Source organism: Schistocerca serialis, chromosome 6 (assembly GCF_023864345.2).
Source record: "Schistocerca serialis cubense isolate TAMUIC-IGC-003099 chromosome 6, iqSchSeri2.2, whole genome shotgun sequence".
NCBI classification, from domain to species: Eukaryota; Metazoa; Arthropoda; class Insecta; order Orthoptera; family Acrididae; genus Schistocerca; species Schistocerca serialis.
In genome coordinates this window covers 212161208-212183065 of record NC_064643.1, presented here as the reverse complement: position 1 = coordinate 212183065, position 21858 = coordinate 212161208, and the positions used below count along the sequence as shown (strand labels likewise).

The 21858-nt window shown below is 42.0% G+C and overlaps 1 protein-coding gene across 1 annotated transcript in view; it reads left to right on the top strand.

Moving 5' to 3' along the window:
- The window catches only part of LOC126485151 (G2/mitotic-specific cyclin-B-like), a 53617-nt gene extending 33313 nt beyond the window's left edge, over positions 1-20304 (top strand). The window contains exons 6-8 of the mRNA XM_050108819.1: positions 5422-5540; positions 18992-19130; positions 19918-20304. Of these exons, the coding sequence (XP_049964776.1) occupies positions 5422-5540; positions 18992-19130; positions 19918-20016 (357 nt within the window). The 3' untranslated portion in view covers positions 20017-20304. The remainder of the gene's footprint in view (positions 1-5421; positions 5541-18991; positions 19131-19917) is intronic.
- The last annotated feature ends 1554 nt before the right edge of the window (positions 20305-21858 follow it).

The following is a 21858-nucleotide window of genomic DNA, read 5'->3' as shown; positions in this document are numbered from 1 at the left end:
AGCTTCTTGTTGCGTCCCTTCGTCCGATTTTAGCAGGGTGATTTGTCGGCGCATCTTATCTCTGTGGCATGCCGATTGGGCTGCACTTACCGACAACAAGCTTCGGGCCTTAAAACCTCTTCCCGTGGCTTGGACGTCCTCCTCACGCCCTTCTCGGCGGGAGGAGGTCGTTTTAGCCCGGTTAAGAATTGGACACTGCCGGTTCAGCCATCGCCATCTGCTGACGGCTGCGCCGGCGCCGTTCTGCCCATGTGGGCACTTGCTGACGGTTAGACACATTTTAATGTCCTGTCCAGATCTTAACACACTGCGCCTCGATCTTAACCTGCCAAATACTTTCGATGCCATTTTAGCGGATGACCCACGAGCAGCTGCTCGTGTTCTTCGTTTTATCAATTTGACACACCTCGCTAAGGACATTTGATGATGCTGTTTTTTAATCCTATGCCTGTCCGTCTGTCTTTTATCGTGTTTTCCCTTTTAGTTGTTGTGGTCAACTTGTGCCTCGCGGTGCATTCTTAGAGTAGTCAGGGCGCTAATGACCATTGAAGTTGTGCGCCCTAAAACCACAAAAAAAAAAAAAAACAACCTCTCCCCCTTACTAAGATTTTATAAGCAGTTGCCATATCTGTGTATGTGCGTCATCCATTGACTGTACATTCCATTTACTTGCCCCCACATGATGTGCTCAATGAAGAGGCCCTAACTGGCCTTATTACACAGCTCCCCCCTCCCACACCCCTTCATCCTCTGATTATTTTAATGCACACAATGTGCTTTGGGGCTCAGAAACTACCTACCCCTGGGGTAGAGCAGTTGAGAGGCTTCTCATGTCATCACGCACGTGCTTGCTAAATAGAGGACAGAGCACACATTTCTGCACAGCAACTGGGTTATCTGCCATTGATCTCTCACTTTGCCCTCCAGCTCTTGCTCACACTGGTCAATGGGAAGTGCTCGGTGATTTCCATGGAAGTGATCACTTCCCAATCTGGATTCTCCTGGCAGATGGAGTGGAACCCGAAAGGAAACCACCCCGATGGGTGCTCGGTAGAGGCGACTGGAAACTTTATAGCCAGTTGGCCCAGTTCGATCATTGTGCCAATGTCGAGGCATGTGTCGATTACCAGAATGATCCACCTCACCACTGCAGCATCCATTCAACAGTCCATGGGACATGAGAAGAGGCAACCTGTTCCTTGGTGGAGTGACAAATGCCAGTCTGCAATCGGGACTAGGCATGCAGCTCTGCACAGGTTCAAGTGTCGGCCAACTGCAGAGAATCTCGGAAGTCTTTCAGGTGGCGAGGGCAAAGTGTAGTAGAATTGTTTGAGAGAGCAAGAAGAGATAGCGACAGTTTCTGAACACCGTTAATTGTTCCACCAAGAGTTCAGTTGTATGGGAGACCATGAGGAAGATTTCTGGAAGAGGAGTGAGGTGCTCCATGGCTGCTGTAATGGGAATGACACTCTTCAAACCACTTGGCAAGACATTGCCCAGACTATGGCGCCCTATTTTGCCACAGTTACTGCAACAGCCAGTCAGGGTCAAAGTTTCCAGTGCCATAGAGCAGTTGCTGAGAGGTGTAGTTTGCACTACCGGTCCACCGCTGAAGATTACAACTCCTCATTTTCTAATGTGTCTGCAGCTTGTTATAAGTACCCTGGTTATGACAGAATCCATTATAGTTTGCTGTGGCAGCTCACAAGGCATAATAAAAATATCCTCCTCAGACTGTTTAATGCCATTTGGGCGTAAGGTCACTTTCCCAACTTGTGGCGCGAGACAATTTTAATTCTTCTTTTAAATCCTGGGAAAGACCGTACGTGCCCTCACTAGCTGCATGGGGAAGACCTCGGAGTGGAGGTGAACTGTCACTTCGTCTGGATCTTGGAATCCAGACAACTCCATAGTCGCTGTCAGTGTGGGCTCCGGAGGTATTGCTCTCTTTGATGACCTGGCCCTGCTGGAGGCAGCTATACAACAGGTGTTTCTATGCCAGCATCACCTTTTAGATATATTTTTTGACATTGAGAAGGTATAAGATAGTACTTGAAGGCATCTTATCCTCTAGCAGCTTCACGAATGGGGTTTCCATAGATATCTTCCCGTTTTAATCTGGTCCTTTCTCTCGCCGTGGCATTTTCAATGCAGAGTCAGTGACGCTCTGTCTGATTGCTCTGAGCAGAACAGTGTCCCCTCAAGTTAGTGTTTTAAGTGTGCCTCTTTGCCATAGCTGTGAATAGTATTATATCCATAAGTCCTCTCCAGTGTTCTTTGTGGGTGATTTGTGTGTGTTTTGCTCTTCTTCAAGCCTTGCAATGGCAACACATCAGGTGCAACTAACTCTTCAACATTTAGAAGAATGAGCGTAGAAGAGTGGTTTAAATTTTCAACTGAGAAGTATGTGTTCTTTTTAACCATTCTTGTTCCATTTTAAACTTTCCTAAGTTGAGGACAAGGGACACTGTTCTTACTTTTAAAGACACAGTGAGGTTTCTGGACCTTATATTGTATTTTAAACTTACATGGTTGCCACATCTTAAAGACCTGAAAAATGGCCTCCTAAGGCTCTATGTATTTTAAAATGTCTTAGCCACAATACATAGGAAGCAGACAGGACTTTCTTTTGCTGTGATTTTTACAGGAATTTGTGCGATCTCAGCTAGATAACGGGTGCATGGTGTATGGGTCTGCAAGACCCTCTTATTTAAAGATGTTGGATGTGGTGCACTGTGAAGGGATTCAGTTGGCCACTGTGGCATTCGGAACAAGCCCCATACCAAGCCTCTGTGCAGCGGCTGGTGAACCTCCCCTTCACATCAGGTGATGGCTGCTTATGGTGTGCCAGGCGTATAAAAACACTGTCCACACCATACACACCCACCTACCATACCATTGCTCAGCCTCCACTGGAAAGGCTTTTATGTAACTGGCAACAGAACTTCTGAGATTTGTGCATAGGATTGCCTTCTAGAGAAGGGTGTGACCAGTCTTGATGTTTTACATCATGGTTGGAGCAGTTTTGCACCTCAAGTTCTGTAGAGTCCTAGGCTTATTTTAGACCTGACCAATTTTAAGAAAGATAGGAAGTCAGATTTTACATTTCAATCTGTTTCCTGGCATTTTAGACATGCATCACAGTTTGAAAGTCGTGTACACTGATGGCTCCAAACAAGGGAATTCCCTTTCCTGATGTATACCGTTTTTCACAGTGGAGCTCCCCACGATCCTGAAGGCACTGGAGCAGATGCATCATATTAAAGGCGAACAGTTTCTCATCTGTTCAGATTCCCTCAGTGCCTTACCTTTCCAGATTCTGTAACCAGTTGAGTTGTTGACCCAGCTGATATATAATCAACTATAGTTGCTCTGGCAGGGAAAACGGGTGTCATTCTGCTGGGTGCCAGGGAATTTAGGGATACTGGGAAATGAACAGGCCAATTGGGCTGCCAAGGAGGCGTGCAGAGGACAAGATGTAGCAAATTGTCCTATTCCCTTGCAGGCTGTCATTTCTGCATTATGTAGGAAGCTCATGCAGGTATGGGGTGAAGAATGGCTGGCGGTGAATGGCGATAAGCTGTGGTTTGTGAAATTAACACTCCATCCGTGGCATTTCTCCTGCCAGTTGCTCAGGCAGGATGAAGTGACCCTTACATGTCTTAACATCGAGCACTATACTCTTATACGTGGCTTCTTACTATAGTGAAAGGATCCCCCATTTTGTGGTGCTTGTGGCATATAAATTACAGTATGCTGTATTTTGACAGGGTGCACTTTATACCGTGATGCAAGGGCGGAGGCAAATAACGGTGGGGATTTGTCCTCGGGTGGAGCTGATGATGAGTGTGACTAAAGTTTTATGATGTCTGGACTCTGGTCTAAGCTTTTAGGCTGGCAGTTCTAGTTTGTTCACGAGTGGCTGGGTCGTCCTTTCTTTATTCTTGTGGTCAGCCAGCCATGTCCATCTGATACATTGTTCTAACTCCTTGATCCCTTGATCCTCCAGTTTCATTGTATTAAAATGGGCATTATGTTTCATGCTTCCATGTGGTACACACAGTTTTCGACATTGCTTTCCTTTTAGTTTCCATGTTGTTCTAACCATCTCTCTCTCTCTCTCTCTCTCTCTCTCTCTCTCCACCACCAAACTGTTTCTCTGTTCTCTGCCAGATACAAAACCTGTAGTTAGTCATGTTTCCTGTACAGGTTGTTTACTGTAAGTACAAATGAAATGGATGTAGAGAACAATGAAATGAGAAAATGGCCCTGAGTCTGGAAACCAGTGGTTTCACAAACACAACATAAGGCTGAGTACAAAAAACACTGTAAAATAGTCCCAAAGGATCCAAATTGCAATTGTATACTTGAGGACATAAAGATTGCTAATGTTCAACATCAATATAACCACCACTTATCTGAAGGCAGATTTAAACAGGGCTTCTCAATGGTGTCTGGACATGTTCAAAAATGTCACGCGTGTTCTGAATTATTAAGAAGTATCGACAATGCGTTTTCAGAGTTAAACTAGCAACAGCACTGCATTACACCAAATCTCTTAAGTCCCCACGCAAAGCGTCAAATGGGTTCAAGTTGGGGAATGTAGGAGGGCATGGTACTGGTTAGCTGTGACTGATACACTTGTTGAAATGCTATTTATCAGTACTTAAATATCTGGAATTTCATTTATCACTTCATAATTTATGCTTCACGTGCAGTGTTATGAAATAAATGTAGCCACAGACATTAAAGTATTTGTAACATTGGCACAACCACACTTCTGCATATGTTGTATTGATGAATGTGTTGGGTTTCAGATCTGTTTTTAATAGGATACTTGTCATTGTCCTCAAATCGTCCTTTAATGCTTATGCTGTATAATTGTCTAACACACACATAATTTTTAATTTCTGTCTTGTGTTGGGAGTTCAACCTCTAGGAAGAAACTTGAAGTCCTATGTAGCTTATCTGTCTATTGACTTGGTTAATATCCTGTTGTATTTAGATGTAGAATGTGCTGGAGTGGGGAGGGGGAGGGGGGAGGGTGCAAATGGAGACTAACAATGAAATGCTGTTTAATTTTGCAGCATTTTTAAAGAAATGTGCTTGCTAAGACAATAAGTTTTCAATTCCATCTACACCTGGTAATCTTTTACATTCAGAAATGCTTCTGAAATCTGTGTCCATTCAGTTTTCCTTCAGATTTTTAATTCAGTTGTTTTCTTGTCCATAACAAATTTAAGTAACTTACTTATAAAGAGCTTGTTGGTGTCTTTCTTCTCAAACAAAATAGGAACTGCTGGAATTTACGATTACACAAATTTTCCGTGTTCCTAGAGATACTATAGTAATTAGTTCTTCTGTGCTTCCTTCCTTCTTCCTGCTGTTTTTTGTGTATTCACTTGGTTTTGTAACTTTCAGCCAGATGAAGTAACGTACACTCTAGCAAAGTATTTCCAAGAAATGTGCTTAATGGAATATGAGCTGTGTTACCTAGCTCCATCACGCCTGGCAGCAGCAGCTCTGTATCTCGCACTGAGGTAAGATATAAAATAGTCCAGAAATGTCAGTTTGAATTCTTTTAATAATGGTTTCCCTCTTCCAGATGAAATCTGCTTATTGGGGTGCAAAATGTGTTTGTCTTTGTACTCCTAAAATAGCTGAATCAAGCCTTCTTAGTCATTGCATCAAGAGAGCTTTGTGACAGGCAGAAGTTAATGAAATATACCCTGATTGTGTTACAGAATGTTCCTGTGGGCTGTATTTAGCTGTTTCATGAATTTGCTGCACATTGTGACATAAAGAAACATGACTGGTTTTCGTTATTGATGCCCTCGGCCCACTCAGCATAACCGTATGCTGTGAAGTTCATCACCTTTAGGAGATACTAGTTCAAAATGTCTAGTGATCATTAGATTTCGTAGTATCTGATCATGAACTTTTCTACTCAAATCTGTATGCAACTATATACTTACCGAGCGAGGTGGCGCAGTGGTTAGACACTGGACTCGCATTCGGGAGGACGACGGTTCAATCCCGCGTCCGGCCATCCTGATTTAGGTTTTCCGTGATTTCCCTAAATTACTCCCGGCAAATGCCGGGATGGTTCCTGTGAAAGGGCACGGCCGACTTCCTTCCCTAATCCGATGAGACTGATGACTACGCTGTCTGGTCTCCTTCCCCAAACAAACCAACCAACCAACTATATACTTCTCAAAGTTACTATATTTTGTTTCAAAAAATCAATTTTTTTTTTTCCTTTAACTGCAGTTCTGGATCCATAAGTGTTTACAATCCACCCCTGAATCCATTTTTCCGAATATGGAACGGAAATGTTTGTTGTTCGCACTTGAACAAAAAATATACCTGCCTGAAATCGGCCTTTTTCACGCACCAGTTTTTTCTGGGAATTTCGACTTTGTAGCCCTGAAAACTTATTCAATGTGCTTGCCCATGGCTAAAACTGATAAAATGATCAAGAAGCTTATGACGTACTATGGCTTGACAATCAGACGGCATTCCAATTCGGTGTAACAGAGGCGGCAATTTGGGCAACGTACTTCCACAAGTGATGGGGAAACTAGTTGGTGCAAGTGGCGCATTGCAGAGGCTACTGGACCTCTGGAAGAATATCAGCACGACCAGCCGCTCTCCAAAGAAGTTCAAAAAGTGATTCATCCTATCTACAAAGCCCTTTCGGAGGAAGAGTTAGTGTACTGTTGCTTTGAAGGAAAAGCATAAAATTCAAATGAAAGTTTGAACGCGTGTGTTCGGAAGTTAACCCGCAAGCATTTGCGTTCTGGTGTGAAGACTGTGGAGAGTGTGACTTTCCTGGCAGTGAGCAGCTTCAATGAAGGGTACTCAGCAATTCTGAAGACCATAACAATAGAAATCACCCTGGGGCTCTATTCGACACAGTTCACCAAGCATTCGGATGACCACCGGATTCAAGCAGCCAAAACCGCTTGTCACCGGTTGTACGGGTGGCTGTGGAGCAGTGCAAGATGGCCTAGATCGAGCACAACGCCCTATATGAGGAAGAGGAAGGCCTAGTTTATGGACCTGGAATAGTAGATCGAACATAAGTTGCATAATATTACATTTATATGTAGTCTAAACTTCAAACACCTTTTTTCTTGAAACACCCTTTTTTCCCCTCTTGAAATAGATGAAAAAACGCTAGTTTTTTCAGATGGCCGCCATTTTGTTTCCTATAGTCCAGATAACTCAAGCGAGGTACAACTCCTAAATAATCTTATATACTTCGCTAATGTCAACTCAATTTTGATTTGAGACGAGCCGGCCGACCTGTGACATACCACGCGTGGAGGTCTACATCAAAATTTTGTTTTGTTCAGACAGCACTTCCACCTTTGCTCTTCAACATTTCTGGTCGAAAAAATTCCAGTTTGTAGAGGAAATGTCGGTAAACATTTTGACTAAATTTGACATAGATACCCATAACAGATCCCGAGAAAAAAATTCTCAAAGAACATGCTTCTTTCGGGCCAAAGATAGTAAACCTCCCCTTAAAGGCAGATTTTACTTAGTCAGCATGATATCTACATCAACTGGTAGGCTAAGTATATCTCTTCCTTGAATTTACTAGAGGACTACCCATTCACATGCTGAACCTTAAACATTCTAGATTGTTATCCATATGATGTTCCAACAAGACTTCTTTTTATAAGACTGTAGACTGTTTTTTCCCTGATATTTTCTTGTCTTTTCTGGTGTCTCTTGGTTAACCATGGGATTTTATCATAGATGTCTTCCTTAATCACCCTAGAAAAGACCTAGAACTACACCGAATGATAAATCCCAATTGTATTTAGTGTCTAGACAAAACAAGTATCTAAGTGAATTGTTACACGGTGAGAGCATACGTTTCTTCGGTGTGCACATTTAAATTGTGCTGATACCTTAACTGCCAGGTAGGCTTCATGGAAAAATACACAGCTCAAAAGAATTAGGAGAAAGTCTACCAATGTCCAGTATGTTAAATCTGTTTAGATGCAGGTGGTATCTGTGGTCTTCACATGGATTGATAGTCACTTTCAGTATAGGCAAGAACTAAAATAATTAGCCATCTATTGGTTGTGTTATGCATTAGTGTCAGGTGACCCCTCAGGACAAGAGTACTAGAGTCTGTTTCTAGTGAATTACACTGCTGGCAATAATTATTGGTGACATTCTACAAAGTGTGATTCAGATGTTTCAAGGATGATTCATTTCTGAGTAGGGGAGCGAGCATGGACCAGTTCAGCCTGTTGGGGGAAGTAGGGGGGGGGGGGGGGGTGGTGTCTCAGGGAATGAACTGATGCTGCGGCAGTTGCCTCCGGAACCCTGGAGAGTGTGCATCACTTGCAGTGTGTGTGTGTGTGTGTGTGTGTGTGTGTGTGTGTGTGTCAGTCATTGACCTCGGTCGAAAAGTGGGAGAGGCGAAAATGGAGGAGCACTGGGAGCAGCGTTATGCGATTAAGTTTTGCGTGCGACTGAACAAAACCGCCACGGAGATTCACGGTGTGATTCAAGGGGTCTTTAAGGAAGAAGCCATGTCCAGTGCAATGGATTTCATGTGGCACAAATGTTTCAAAGATGGCTGCGGGAATATTGAAGACAGTGACCACTCTGGGAGGCCATAATCAAGCCAACCAGATCAAAATGTGGGGAGAGTGTGGGATCTTTCAAACAAGTACCGCCGTCTTAGTACTAGATTAATTGACTGAGTCCCAGCTCATCGGCAGAGTACGGTGTGGAGGATTGTGATGGAGAATTTGATGATGCGAAAAGTGTGTGCCAAAAGTTGTTGGTGGATCAGAAGAAACAGCACACGACTGTTTGCCAGGAAATGCTCCAACAGTTGAATGTTGATTCGAACTTTCTGGAGAAAGTGGTTACTAGTGATGAGACCTGGGTCTAAAAGTCCGATCCTAAGTCGAAGCGTCAAAGTTCGTAATGGCGCAATGCTTCCTTGCTGAATCCCAAGAAAGATCGCATGAACACACATCTTCTTCCCCCCCCCCCCCCCCCTCCCCCTCCGCTCCCCCCATGGACAGTCACAGGTGCCTTTTATGCTGGAGTGCTTTGCCAGTTGAGGGATGGAAGGGATGGAGTTCGCCACATCTGCCTGGCAATCAAGGGCGATTTGATTCTTTACAACAACAATGCGCCCGCTCACAAGTCACGTGCCGCCGCCAACGTTTTGGTAAAGTTAAATGTGACAACACTACCACAGCCACCCTACAGCCCCGACTTGGCTCCAAGTGACCTTTTCCTCTTCCCCTGACTCAAGGCAGGCCTAAAAGGGAAGCAATTAGACTCCATCAACCGCCATCCAAGAGGCTGTGACGAGAGCCATTGACAGCATGACACCCGAGGCCTTCCAGCAGGGCTACAAACGGTGGAAGGCAGCGCTGTGTTGATGCTGAAGGATCATATTTTGAAGCATTTCAGTCCGTTGTACTTAAATGTCCAATAAATTTCTAGTTCTAAGTTTTCAAACTTTTGAATCACAGCCTGTATTCGGCTAAACACATGCAATGTGATATCTTAATGCAGTGCAAGTTGCAAGTTCGGTCTATTTGATCTACCAGGATGAACTACCAATTGTGTTGCTGCAGATGCCAATACCTCTCATTGTGTCTTCCATACGTTGTACACAAATTAGAGAGAGACAGGTCAGAAAAAACAGAGTTGGACCAGGTTGCTGAAGCATTACAACCCCAAGTGAAGACAGATATCTGGCCATATGTTTATTTTGGTGTCGTACAAATACTGCCAGTCCTGCAAGATCTCAGAAGGGCCAGTGGAGCCTCTTGTCTGATAACTATGATGAACATTTTAATAGAAAGGACCATATGACTCTGACAACTTAGTGACCAGCAAAACATGTTAGTCACAGATGACTCCAGATCTCCTCAGATACAAGGTGGTGGCTGTGATTGTGTGCAGCGACCCATGGTGAGAGATACCTGCCAAATGTCTGCCAGATTTCCAAGGTTGCGTGATGCTGAGAGTGGCTTGAGTGTTTCCAACCATATGGATCTTGTCATTTTCTGTGGTTACCTTACTGCCAGGCAGAACATCAGATTGTGTTGGACTATGTGGTAGCTGCTGTGTACAATGGTGGCCCCAAGTTCCTTCTGATGCCAGGGCCCATGTGACAAGCATCAGCAGGAATGTCTTAGGCTAGACATTGAAGTAAAGGAACTGCCAGTGGTGAATCACAACCTAAACTCCATTATGTATATTGTCATGGCAGTCCTGTTCCATCACACTCTTTGAGAACTCTCCGGGTTGTCATTGAATAATGGGAATGGATACCACAGGGTGACCCCTGTAGATGTACGTGGAGCATGCCTCATAGGTGTCGGGCAGTAATAAATGCTCGTGGAGGCATACACATTATTGACGCTCTGACCAATGAAAAGCGCCTAGGATGACGGGAGGAATGATTTTCGCTTCGTTTTTGACGCCTGTCAAATGTTATAATTTTTTTTATATGAACAATTGAGAATGTGATGATTTGTTCTGTAGTTAATCTGTGAACGATAATGGTATAATGTAGATATACACAGTTCTCAATTATTGCTCATTGGCGAGTGGCAGATGCCCAAGTGATGTTCCCCTAATTCTTTTGAGCAGTGTATTTGTCCTTATTCATCTTAAAGAAACTGTTCGGTATCAATAACTTTCCTGTGCGAAAGCAGGATTTCCATTACCCACATCTGATTTTCTGCATGTTATTCAGTTATTAAATTGCAAGAGTTATTAAAATAAGTTTCCTAGAGATGGAAAAGCTTACTTCCATAAGTAAATACTGTTTTAGAAAACTTCATTTGTGTGAAACTATGCTTGCCTTTCTCCCGTGATATACACTGAGATAACAGGTTGTTGGATAGTTACATACACATTTGCAGGTGGTGGTAATATCGCATACACAAGGTATAAAAAGGCAGTGTATTGGTGGAGCAGTCATTTGTACTCTGGTTGACTCATGTGAAAAGATTTCCAGCATGATTGTGGCCACACACAAGGAGTTCAGATTGGGACATGGAATGGTAGTCGGAACTAGGCGCAGGAAACATTCCATTCCAGGAATTCAGTCCTTGGAGGTGCACAGTGTGAAGAATAAGCTGAGAATACCAAATTTCAGGCATTACCTATCACCTCAGACAGTGGCTGACAGTCTTCACTTAATGAAAAAGAGCAGCAGCATTTGCATAGAGTTCTGAATTCTAACAAACTACAGAAATCAATGATGGACGTATGACAAATGTACCACATTTGCACAATGTGGCAAAATGGCAAAATTTGGTGTAAGTGGGCTATGGCAGCCAAAAACACGAAATCAGCTGCAGTGCCACTCTTGCACTCATGATAACATTGATTGGATCCTAGATGGCTGGAAAATTGTGGCCTGGTTAGATGATCATAGTATGAAGGCTTTCACGACCGGATGACGTATCTTCTGGTAAACCTTGCGGGATGTAAGGTCGTGATCCATGAAACTCTTCAGCTCCTAACGTTTCGTCCAGTGCTTCGCTGGACATCTTCAGAGGGGTGTTTCTCCTCCGGTGAGTCTTGCCGGCAAGACTCACCGGAGGAGAAACACCCCTCTGAAGATGTCCAGCGAAGCACTGGACGAAACGTTAGGAGCTGAAGAGTTTCATGGATCACGACCTTACATCCCGCAAGGTTTACCAGAAGATACTGGTTAGATGAGTTTGGATTTCATCAGGTAAGAACTGATAGCAGGGTTCGAGCATGGTGCAGAGCCCATGAAACCGTAACTCAAGTCGTCAACAAACCAGTGTGCAAGCTGGTGGTTACTTCAAATGGTGTGAGCTATGTTTACACGGAATGGACAGGATCCTCAGATCCAACTGAAGTGATTGTTGAGTGGAAAAAGTTCAGCTTCTTGGAGACCATTTACAACCATTCATGGACTATTGTTCCCAAACAACAGTGGAATTTTTATGGATGATAGTGCACAGTGTCACCAGGTGACAATTGTTCATGATTGATTTGAAGGATATTCTGAACAGTTGCAGTGAATGATTTGGCCACACGAGTTGTCCAACATGTATCCCATCGAACATTTATGGGACATGACAGAGAGGTCAGTTTGTGCACAAAATCTTACACCAGCAGAACTTTCGGAATTATGGTTAGCTATAGAGGCAGCATGGACAACATGACTCATTATTTCTTCAAGGAATAGCCATGTCGAGTTGCTGCACTATTCAGGGCAAAAAGAGATTAGACATGATATTAGGTCGTGTCCTGTAATCGCAGAAGGGTATTGCGAGGAGTGCTCAAGGGATTTGTGATAAGAATGCTATTATTATCGAAGTATTTAGGAATAAAGAAGACTACTCAACTAAAGGTTGATCCTACTTTATATTCCTAAATAATTTGCTATTCTTGACCAGAACTTTCCTTGATATTGTGTCCTGTATGCATAAATGATCTGGTGGACAGGGTAGACAGCAGTCAGCAGTTGTTTGCTGATGATGCTGTGGTGTATAGGAAGCTGAGTGACTGTAGGAGGATACAAGATGACTGAAACAGAATTTCTAGTTGGTGTGATGAATGACAGGTAGCCCTAAATATAGAAAAAACATGAATGTGGATGAATAGGAAAAACATTAGCACATCAAAGCTATAAGAACTGCAATGAGCATGTGAGGATTGTGGTAGATAAGGTGAATAGTCAAATTCAGTTTATTGGGAAAGTGTGGTTCATCTGTAAAGAAGACAGCATATATGATGCTACTACCACCTATTCTTTGATACTGCTAATGTTTGGGATTCACACCAGAGCAGATTAAAGGCAAACGTGGCAGCAGTTCATAGGTGGATTGCTAAATTCGACACCGGTAGGTTCAAACAACATATAGGTATTACAGAGATGGTCAAGGAACTCAAATGGGGAGGGGGGGGGGGTCCCTGGAGGGTAGGCAACATTCTTTTTAAGTAAACACTGTTCAGAAAATTTGAAGAACTGGCATTTGAAGTGGACTGCAGAAAGATTCTACTGCTACCAACACACATTTTGCATAAGGATCACTTATATAAGATATGAGAAATTAGAACTTAGGCATATAGACAGTTGTTTTTCCCTTGATCTATTTGCGACTGGAGCATGTAATGTCCAGTAATGGCACAGGGTATCCTCCACTGCACACCGTATGGTGGTTTGTAGAGTATGTATGTATATGCGGAAGCCGTTTTTTGCAGAGTTGATTTTGATTCATATGAATCTTTAGTATGACAGGACACCCAATGTCCCAATTTCTATGATCTTCATTTTAAGAAAACATCTGATTATGAAAAATTGACATGGTTTTAGTCTTCTTTGATTTTGACTGAATGTGATTCTTCTGAGGTGCTCTTATCAGACCTACTGTTTGTCCTTCATATGCCCCAATGGTCCAGTTCTTACTAAATTTCTTCTGTTTTATTATTTTCCTTTTGGTCTATGAATGGAATTATTTGATTATGTTCCAGGCTTGTATAAATTTTTGTTGAAAGGAGTAGAACTGATAATCTTTGCTGTTTTTTGCCTTGTAAGTATGCACTTTGCAAAAAAAAAGTTCCATTTATGCCGGCTGGGTTTTGGTATATGAACACAATACAGAATATCTGATATGAGAGACCTGATTTCTTTTGTAAAAACATGCTTTGGCTGTTCGTTGTTCAAATTTACTGTCTGTGATTTCTTAATAACATAAGTTATGCTGGAGATTCCTTCCCTTGAATATTTTGTAGGCTGTTTCTCATCAAATAACAAAAATCTTGCCTCTTCTGTGATGGTAAGTCTGTTGCTGTGGTATAATAAAACAATGGCCAAATTTCCTCTGCCTTGGAAGTTTCCCATTAAATACTAAAGGGATTACTATCTCTTTAAAATATTTACCCAGTTGAATCCTGCCATAGCAAAACGGGCTCTTTGCCATGTCAGCATTAACATACCTTATATATCACCCTATGGCTGAAACAAGTCCGTGCTAAACGCAGACTTGTATGGATCTCTGGCCATAAGAGTTGTTGGCCTAATTTTAAGGTGCAACCTAATGTTTGTGTTTACTTGACGTCCGCTGAAGTATTTGTCCCTCCTTCTCGAAAGCTGTTTCATTGGAAATTCCTTTTTGCCACAATAGTGAGGAAATCTTAACTTGGAACATAAGTAACAGTTTCATCCTGCTAAATCACATTTCTTGGTATTACCAACAAGGACATATTTAATGCACTGCATCAATTACAGTGCACATTTTTGTAGTGCACAGGTTTCGACATGAAAACCACCAAATATAGCCCCCACAGCTTCACACGCACATAAACTTGTGCATGCTTGGTTTGTTTCCATCACACATAACACTGAGAATGTTTATTTCAATATCAAGTTGTTGTTGTTATTATTATTATTATTATTATTATTATTATTATTATTATTATTTTATTATTATTTACCATTTCCTTAATGAATTTTGTGGTGACAGTGTGGTCCATAGCCTGCAGTTAAAGATAGATTGTAAAGTAATGAACTCCAGTATTTTTAAGAAACTTTCAAACTACCTCTTGCAGCACAATTTAAATTAATTTTATCATGAATGATATTTGTGCACTATACACATCCTATGCAGGGATTGGCTGATAGAAGCAAACTGAATAGCCCCAGTGTTAATTTGTGTTCGCAAAGACTACCATACTTTCACTTGCATGTTACAAAAATAGTTTAATTTTTGCACTGCAATAAAGATATCTCAAATCTGTCACTTTTGGTAAGATTCATTGCACAAGAGTTCAGGAAGTGTGGTGTTAACAGTTAAAATTGCTACTGAACTGCAGTTCAATGGAAGTAGGGCAATTTTTGTTTGGCGTCGCATACACAACCTCCCCCAGCAGGCTCGCAACACTTAGGCAAATTTGTGCTTGGCTACCACGGGCCCCAGCCTTTGCAGCATCTTTCCCCTTCTGTGCTGCATGTCTATCCTCTATTCTTTTCCCTTTCCGTGGAGAACATGTCTAGGGTGTTAATGGGAATGTTCTGTATTGTCTGGCGCTGACATCAGAACAGTCTCACCAGTTGTTTTTGTTCCCTTCCCTTCCCTTCCCTTCCCTTTCCTTTCTTTGTTTCCTTCCTCTCATTCCTCCACTTCGGCATTTAAGGTTCCTCCCCCCCCTCCCCCCTCAAATCCCTGTGCACTTCGACATCTGGCCCACGTGTCTGATGTGTAAAAGGTGACTGGGTAACACGTAATCCCCAGCCCGGGATTGACAGGTATGGTTCGCACATACCCCTGGTACAGGCCAGGCCCAGGGAGGAGTGATTGCCTGAGCTGCCACCTTACCAAATTGCCGATTGGTCCCTCTGTCAGGTGTTAAGGAGGTGTGACCTGAAGTGTGAACAATCACCTAAGGTGGGTGCGCCACTTGTGAAGGGGGCCCACAGTTGGAAGGAGCATGCCATTGGGGATGCTGGAAATTGTGGGGGACTTCCTTGCAATGAGCCAATCACCTTCACATCATAGTGTCCGAAACATAAACTGAATGAAGCTAAGTATTCAAAGACCCTTCTCACTGCACCACGGTTCGTCATGGTTTCATGTACTAAAGATTCAGTCCTTCGCTGCAGTAAATCCACGTATTATTCAGAAAGGTGTTGATTCAGTTGCTGGCCCTGTGAAATACTGCTTTCATTTATAGAATGGGACTTTGCTTTTGGAGACGGCTTATGATTCATAATGCGACAATTGTTTGCTGCCTCACGTCTCCATGGCTACCCTGTTTGTGTGGAAGCCCATCGCACTTTGAATTTGTCCCGTGGTGTAATTCACACCAGCTTGCTGGACAGTCCAACAGAGGCTGAAATACAATATTACCTCTCCGATCAGGGTGTCGTTGCCGTCCATTGTGTAATGAAAAAGGTAGATTCTTCCTTAGTACCCACCCGCACTCTTTTCCTCACCTTTGATAGTGGTGCTGCTGTCAAAGATCAAAGCAGGCTATGAAATTATCACAGTCAGACTGTACATTCTGAATCCGATGCGCTGCTACCAGTGTCATAGTTTCAAGCACACTAGAATGTCTTGTCAACACCCAGCCAAATGTGTAACCTGTGGTAGGGATGCACATGAGGGCGATTGTGTGCCGCCGCCTCCCTATTGTATCAACTGCAATGGCAGCCATGCCACCTCATCTCGAGATTGTCCCTTGTATCATGAGTGGGCTGTCCAGGAGATCCAGGTAAAAGAAAAAGTGCCTTACTCATTTGCTTGCAAGTTATTGGCTGGGGTGCTGCCTTGTCGACCACTTTCATCCAGGAAACTGGTGTACCTCAGGGTTCCGTCCTGAGCATTATTCTCTTTGCTATCACCATTGACCCTATAATGGCCTGTCTTCTGCCTGGCATCTCCGGCTTCATTTTTGTTGACGATTTTGCAATCTATTGCAATTCTTCATGGACCTGTCTCACTGAGCGATGTCTTCAGTCATGTCTTGATTGTCTTTACTCCTGGAGCATTGACAATGGCTTTAGTTTTTCCACTGACAAAACAGTCTGTATGAATTCCTGGTGACACAGTTGGTTTCTCCCACCATTTTATATCCTAGGTCTGTTGCTCTTCCGTTCATTGAAATTACAAAATTCCTGGGGCTCATGCTTGATAGGAAACACTCTTTGTCCTCCCAAGTGTCTTACCTGGCAACCAACTGTATGCGACCCATCGATGTCCTGTGTGCCCTCAGTGGTACTTCCTGGGGTGCAGATCGAACTACTCTTCTCCCTTTGTACCGGTCCCTTGTCTGTTCGAAACTAGACTTTGGGTGCTTCGTTTGTCTCTGCACATCTGTCCCTCTTATGCCGTCTCAATTTTATCCACCATCATGGCATCCCTTTGGCCATTGGCGCATTTTACACTAGCCTGGTTGAGTGTCTATATGCTGAAGCTACTGAACTATCACTGTCCTACTGCTGTGACTTTCTCCTCAACAGGTATGCATGCCATTAGTCTGCCATGCATGGCCACCAATCCTATGCCTCCTTTGATGATTCCTTTGCTCACCAGTATGGGGCGCATCCCTCTTCTGTTACCCCCTGGAGTCCACTTTCGGCACTTGCTCCAGGAGCTTAACTTCACACTACCTGCAACTTTCCTGGTGGGTGTGAACCTTTCACCACCTTGGCTCCACGAAACAGACCTTGTTAACCTTGGCTTTCATTTTCTTCCTAAGGACACTGCTCCAGCCTTGCTCTATCGCCTTAAGTTTCACAGTGTTTGTATAGTACTTCACAGTAGCATGTTTGGGTACACTGATGGTTCTCGGGCTGGCCATGGTGTTGGGTGTGCCTTCGTCATTAGCGCCCACGTCTTCCGAAATTGGCTTCCAGCACACTGCTCAGTTTTTACAGCTGAGCTCTTTGCCCTGTATCATGCCACTTAGTACATCCAGCGACACAGATTTTTCAATTCTGCCCTCTGCTCACACTCTCAGTACTCTTAAAGTGCAACAAGCCCAGGAAAACTGTCACGTGCTCACTCTTGATGGAGCCACTGTAATGTTCTTGGGTGCCTTGTCATGTTGCTCTGCCAGGAAACGAGGCTGCTGCCAAGGCTGCAGTCCTCGTACCTCAGCCCACTAGTTTCTGTATTTGCTCCAATGATCTGTGTTGCCATCTGTCAGGTGGTGGTGTCCCTTTGGCATCGCCATTGGTCCTCCATTCATGGGAATAAACTCAGGATTGTTAAGCCTCTCCCAGTAGCGTGGATGGCCTGCTCTCAGCCCTCCCTCCGGGATGGCATTTTAACTAGGTTGCGTATTGGGCACTGCCTTTTTAGCCATTGTAATTTGATAAGTGGCACTCCTCACCACTTTGTACACATTAAGCTGAGTTTTAAGTGTCCGTCACTTCTTGATGGAATGCCCATTTTTTTTTTTTTTTTTTTTTTTAAACATTTACGTTCCCAGTTGTTTTAGCAAATGATGTGCAGGCTGCGACTGTTTTCTAATTTTTATCCATCAAAGCAGTATGGTGAAGGCCATTTAAGTTTTAGTTTTGGACCTCCGTGTCTGTATGGTGTCTTTCGAAGCCCTTTCTCCACGTCCCGACAAATTTTTCATAATTTTGCGATGTCGTGTCATTGTTGTCCCAAATTCTCTAGACTACACATTTTGTTATGGAATATGGGGAATGGTCATCTTATATTATACTCCTTTGTCCTCTAAGAATTTCATTAGTATCTTGTTCACATATTCCGTTCCATAGCATAAAGATTCTTTCATTTCTTATTCTACACGTCTTTCAAACTCGGATAGTCTCAGGTACTCGATATTTATTTCAGTGGATGTAAAGTCTCTTTCAAAAATCAGTATTAGGCGATATTTAACTTGTCCAATTACATAGTCAAATTTATACTGACTCTACTAATTCCATAACATGTTCTACTGTAGAAGTGGAATGGGGAAGGAAAGTCTAGTCCAGTTACCTTTAAGGCATTTAATACAGAGTATTGACAGTTCCTTAATATGGTACTAGCGACCAGAACTTTTAGTAATTGTTCTATTCCCTCTGTGATGCAATGCAACATAGTGCTGTGCTCATTGTCAAGCACATACTTGGACAAGCTTTTTGTCAGTAAATGGCTGGTTTCCAATTTTGTGGAGGTGCAGTATTTGTGAAACTGTAAGAGATCTTTTGCTGTTAGAATTGTACTCAAATTCTTGATTACTGGTCAATTACATTGTGAAATGTGGAACTGATGCATTCATTATTTTATAAACCCAATTAAATTGCCATTTTTCTCTCTTAATTAAAATAATGCACAACATTTTGTGAACATATAGTGCTGGTGTATTTCATATATTACTTCATTTATAAATATTTAAGTGTTCATGTAAAGCAGATGTATGATTTATTGTCAGTTGCTCAGATGAGTGTATATAGAATGAATAAAATGTTAGTCATTGCCCTCCTTTCTTCCAGGTTGAGAAGCAAGACTGATACTTCCAGTGTGTGGTCAGAAACGCTAATCTACTACTCACAATACAAACTAAAAGACATTGCAGATATTGCGAAAAAAATTGCATTTGCAGTCATGAACATTGAAAGTTCTAAATATCAGGTATGTTACTGTTTCATATTTTGGTATGTAGTGTTCCCATAGCATTGGTAGTCATCTGAGCCCTGGTAAAGAATGTTGTTGTTATATTTTATAATTTATTGTAGTATATTAAGTTACTTAACCACACAGCAATTGCTAAATTTAAAGCATTTTTTGGAAAAAGGAAAGAGAGGGGGATCAGCACATTGCAAGAATAATAGATGCAAAGGCCGGAAGGAGTTGTAACTATAGTGATTCGGTGTAGTACAATATAAAGTTGACGTATTGTGCCAGGATTAAGTGTGGTAGTTATTAGAAAAAACTGTGTGCAGCATTTTCAAGGGAGGTTGACAGCTTTGTCTCCTGAGAATATAATTTCACTTAAATGTCAGGACTGTTGAAAAAAAGGCATTATAAATTGATGGGCTCAATAAAATGTTAGTAATAATAGTTGAGCAATACCTGCAGAACTTGATATACATGAACTGGTAGGAAGTATTGAAAAAATTTTGAGCAACGTTTTGGTTTTGTTGTAATTAAAATGCTTAGGAATAAGTGATAGTGTTGCTGGTGCTAGTGTTTGCAGAACATACTGAATCACTCTGCAGTAACATTAGAACAATTCAGGGAGTTAGTGGCCTCAAAGTGACCATGCACGGGCAACTAGCAACTCTGTAATGAACCAGAACACAGGACACACTGATGCATAAAAGCTTGGGAGCTTTTAGAAGAATTCTGTGTACTCTTCAGTTACTGCATCATGCTTTCTGTTTGCCATTAATACTGCTATATTTCTCTTAATTTTCAGGCATTGTACCAAAAGTACTCCAGAAGCAAGTACCTGAAAGTGAGCACCCTTCCTGAAGTATCACCTGTTAACCTGAAGAGGATGACTAAACTTCTGTGATTTAGTTTTAAGGCACTACTCTGCTTTAATCCATAGTTTTTGTAATTTTGTATGAAGTAACATAATGAACATTTTATATGATCGACTCTGAAATGATGAAACAAATTTCTGTCAACTTTGTACTGTGTGTAAATGTGTAAATGTAATATTTGGAATAGCGTGTGTGTGGTAATGTGACCTTTCTAACGGTGTAGTTTTATAATTTTAGAAAACTACTTTCTCATCCCAGTGTATTTGTGACCTTATTTTACTGTACAGTCTGTAATAAATAAAGTAGGAACTAGAGAATTGGTATTAAATACTTTCATCCCAGCTCTGACAAAAGGAACAGAAAAATCTTAAATTTGAACAAAGGCCAGTGAGAAAGTTCAATGAAACCAGTGGGAGTTCCAGAAAATATTCATAGATCATTATTAACTGTAAACTTTTCTCCCACCAACACTGCTCATTGACAGTGTTTTGGTCAGTAACGGAGGAAATATAGCTTTGATATTAAAAGTAATTTATTTTTGCTATTTGATCATAGACTGAAAAATACTATTATCTAAAATCTAAGTATTATTCCTAGTAGCCAGAAGACCTCTTCCTTAAAATTTAATAATAATTCCCGTGGAGGCCCGGGAAAAGAATAGGCCTCCGGTATGTTCTGCCAGTCGTAAATGGCGACGAAAAGAACAAACCACTAATAGGGCTAACCCCCCTTTTAGTGTGATTAGTTGGTTCAGGACAGAACTAAAGAAGCCTCTGACAAGCGCCGTCATGGTCGGGGACGACGCTTGAACCCTATGCCCGCCCACAATGGTAACGACACTGCTAGCCAACTGGAAAATGATTCAAATCCAAATAGAGGTGTTTTGCAGGATATGCTTCCTGCAACCACCGTAGAAGGAAAACAGACAGAGGATGAGATGGTCAGATGAAGTTAATTGACACCTCATGTTCTGTTATTACCAAGCAACAAACCTAGGAACCAACACAACTGGATACAGATCACAAGTATACACAACATTTATTACCAGATACCCAGAATTAAAATTTTTAACAGAACGACTAGCTGATCAGATCCGTGTAATAACCAAAAATAACAGGATACCCCAGTCAGAATTAGAAAACATCAAACAAGTACAACAAATACGGGAACAAAATAATGTGCAATCAGAAGAAGAAGAAAATACAGTAATGGGCTCAAACATCCCAGAGCAAACAAACAAAGAACACGCATCAATTAAACAATCAGAGGAAAACGAAATCTTAAGACAGCCACCAGAACAAGCACAAATAGAACACGAGGTGACACACATGTTAGATATAGAAGAAAAATTTCAGCTGACATGTATAGAATACAAAGACACAAATACAGATATTAAACCATTCTCACATAGACCGCCAAATAACCCACAAGTCGAAACAACAATAAAAAGTATCAACACAATCATACACAACAAAATAAATGAAAAAACTATGAAAGAGTTACACCTACTGGTTTATATAGGAGCACTCACTACACTAAATATACACACTAGGCAGAGATCAGAACCAACCAACACAGAAGAAACCCACAAAACCAGCATGGCAACACAGGCTACAGATCAGAATAGAAAAACTGAGAAGACATCGGACAGCTAACACAATTTATAAGAAATGAAATGTCAGACAAAAAACGAAAAAGGTTAGGTAAAATCTCACAACAAGAAGTGATAGAGCAATTAGACGAAAAGAAGCAGAAATTACAAGCATTGGCCAAACGACTTAGAAGATACAAAAAAATGAAAATAGAAGGAAACAAAACCAAACATTCAACACAAACCAAAAGAAATTTTACCAGACAATAGATAACGCACA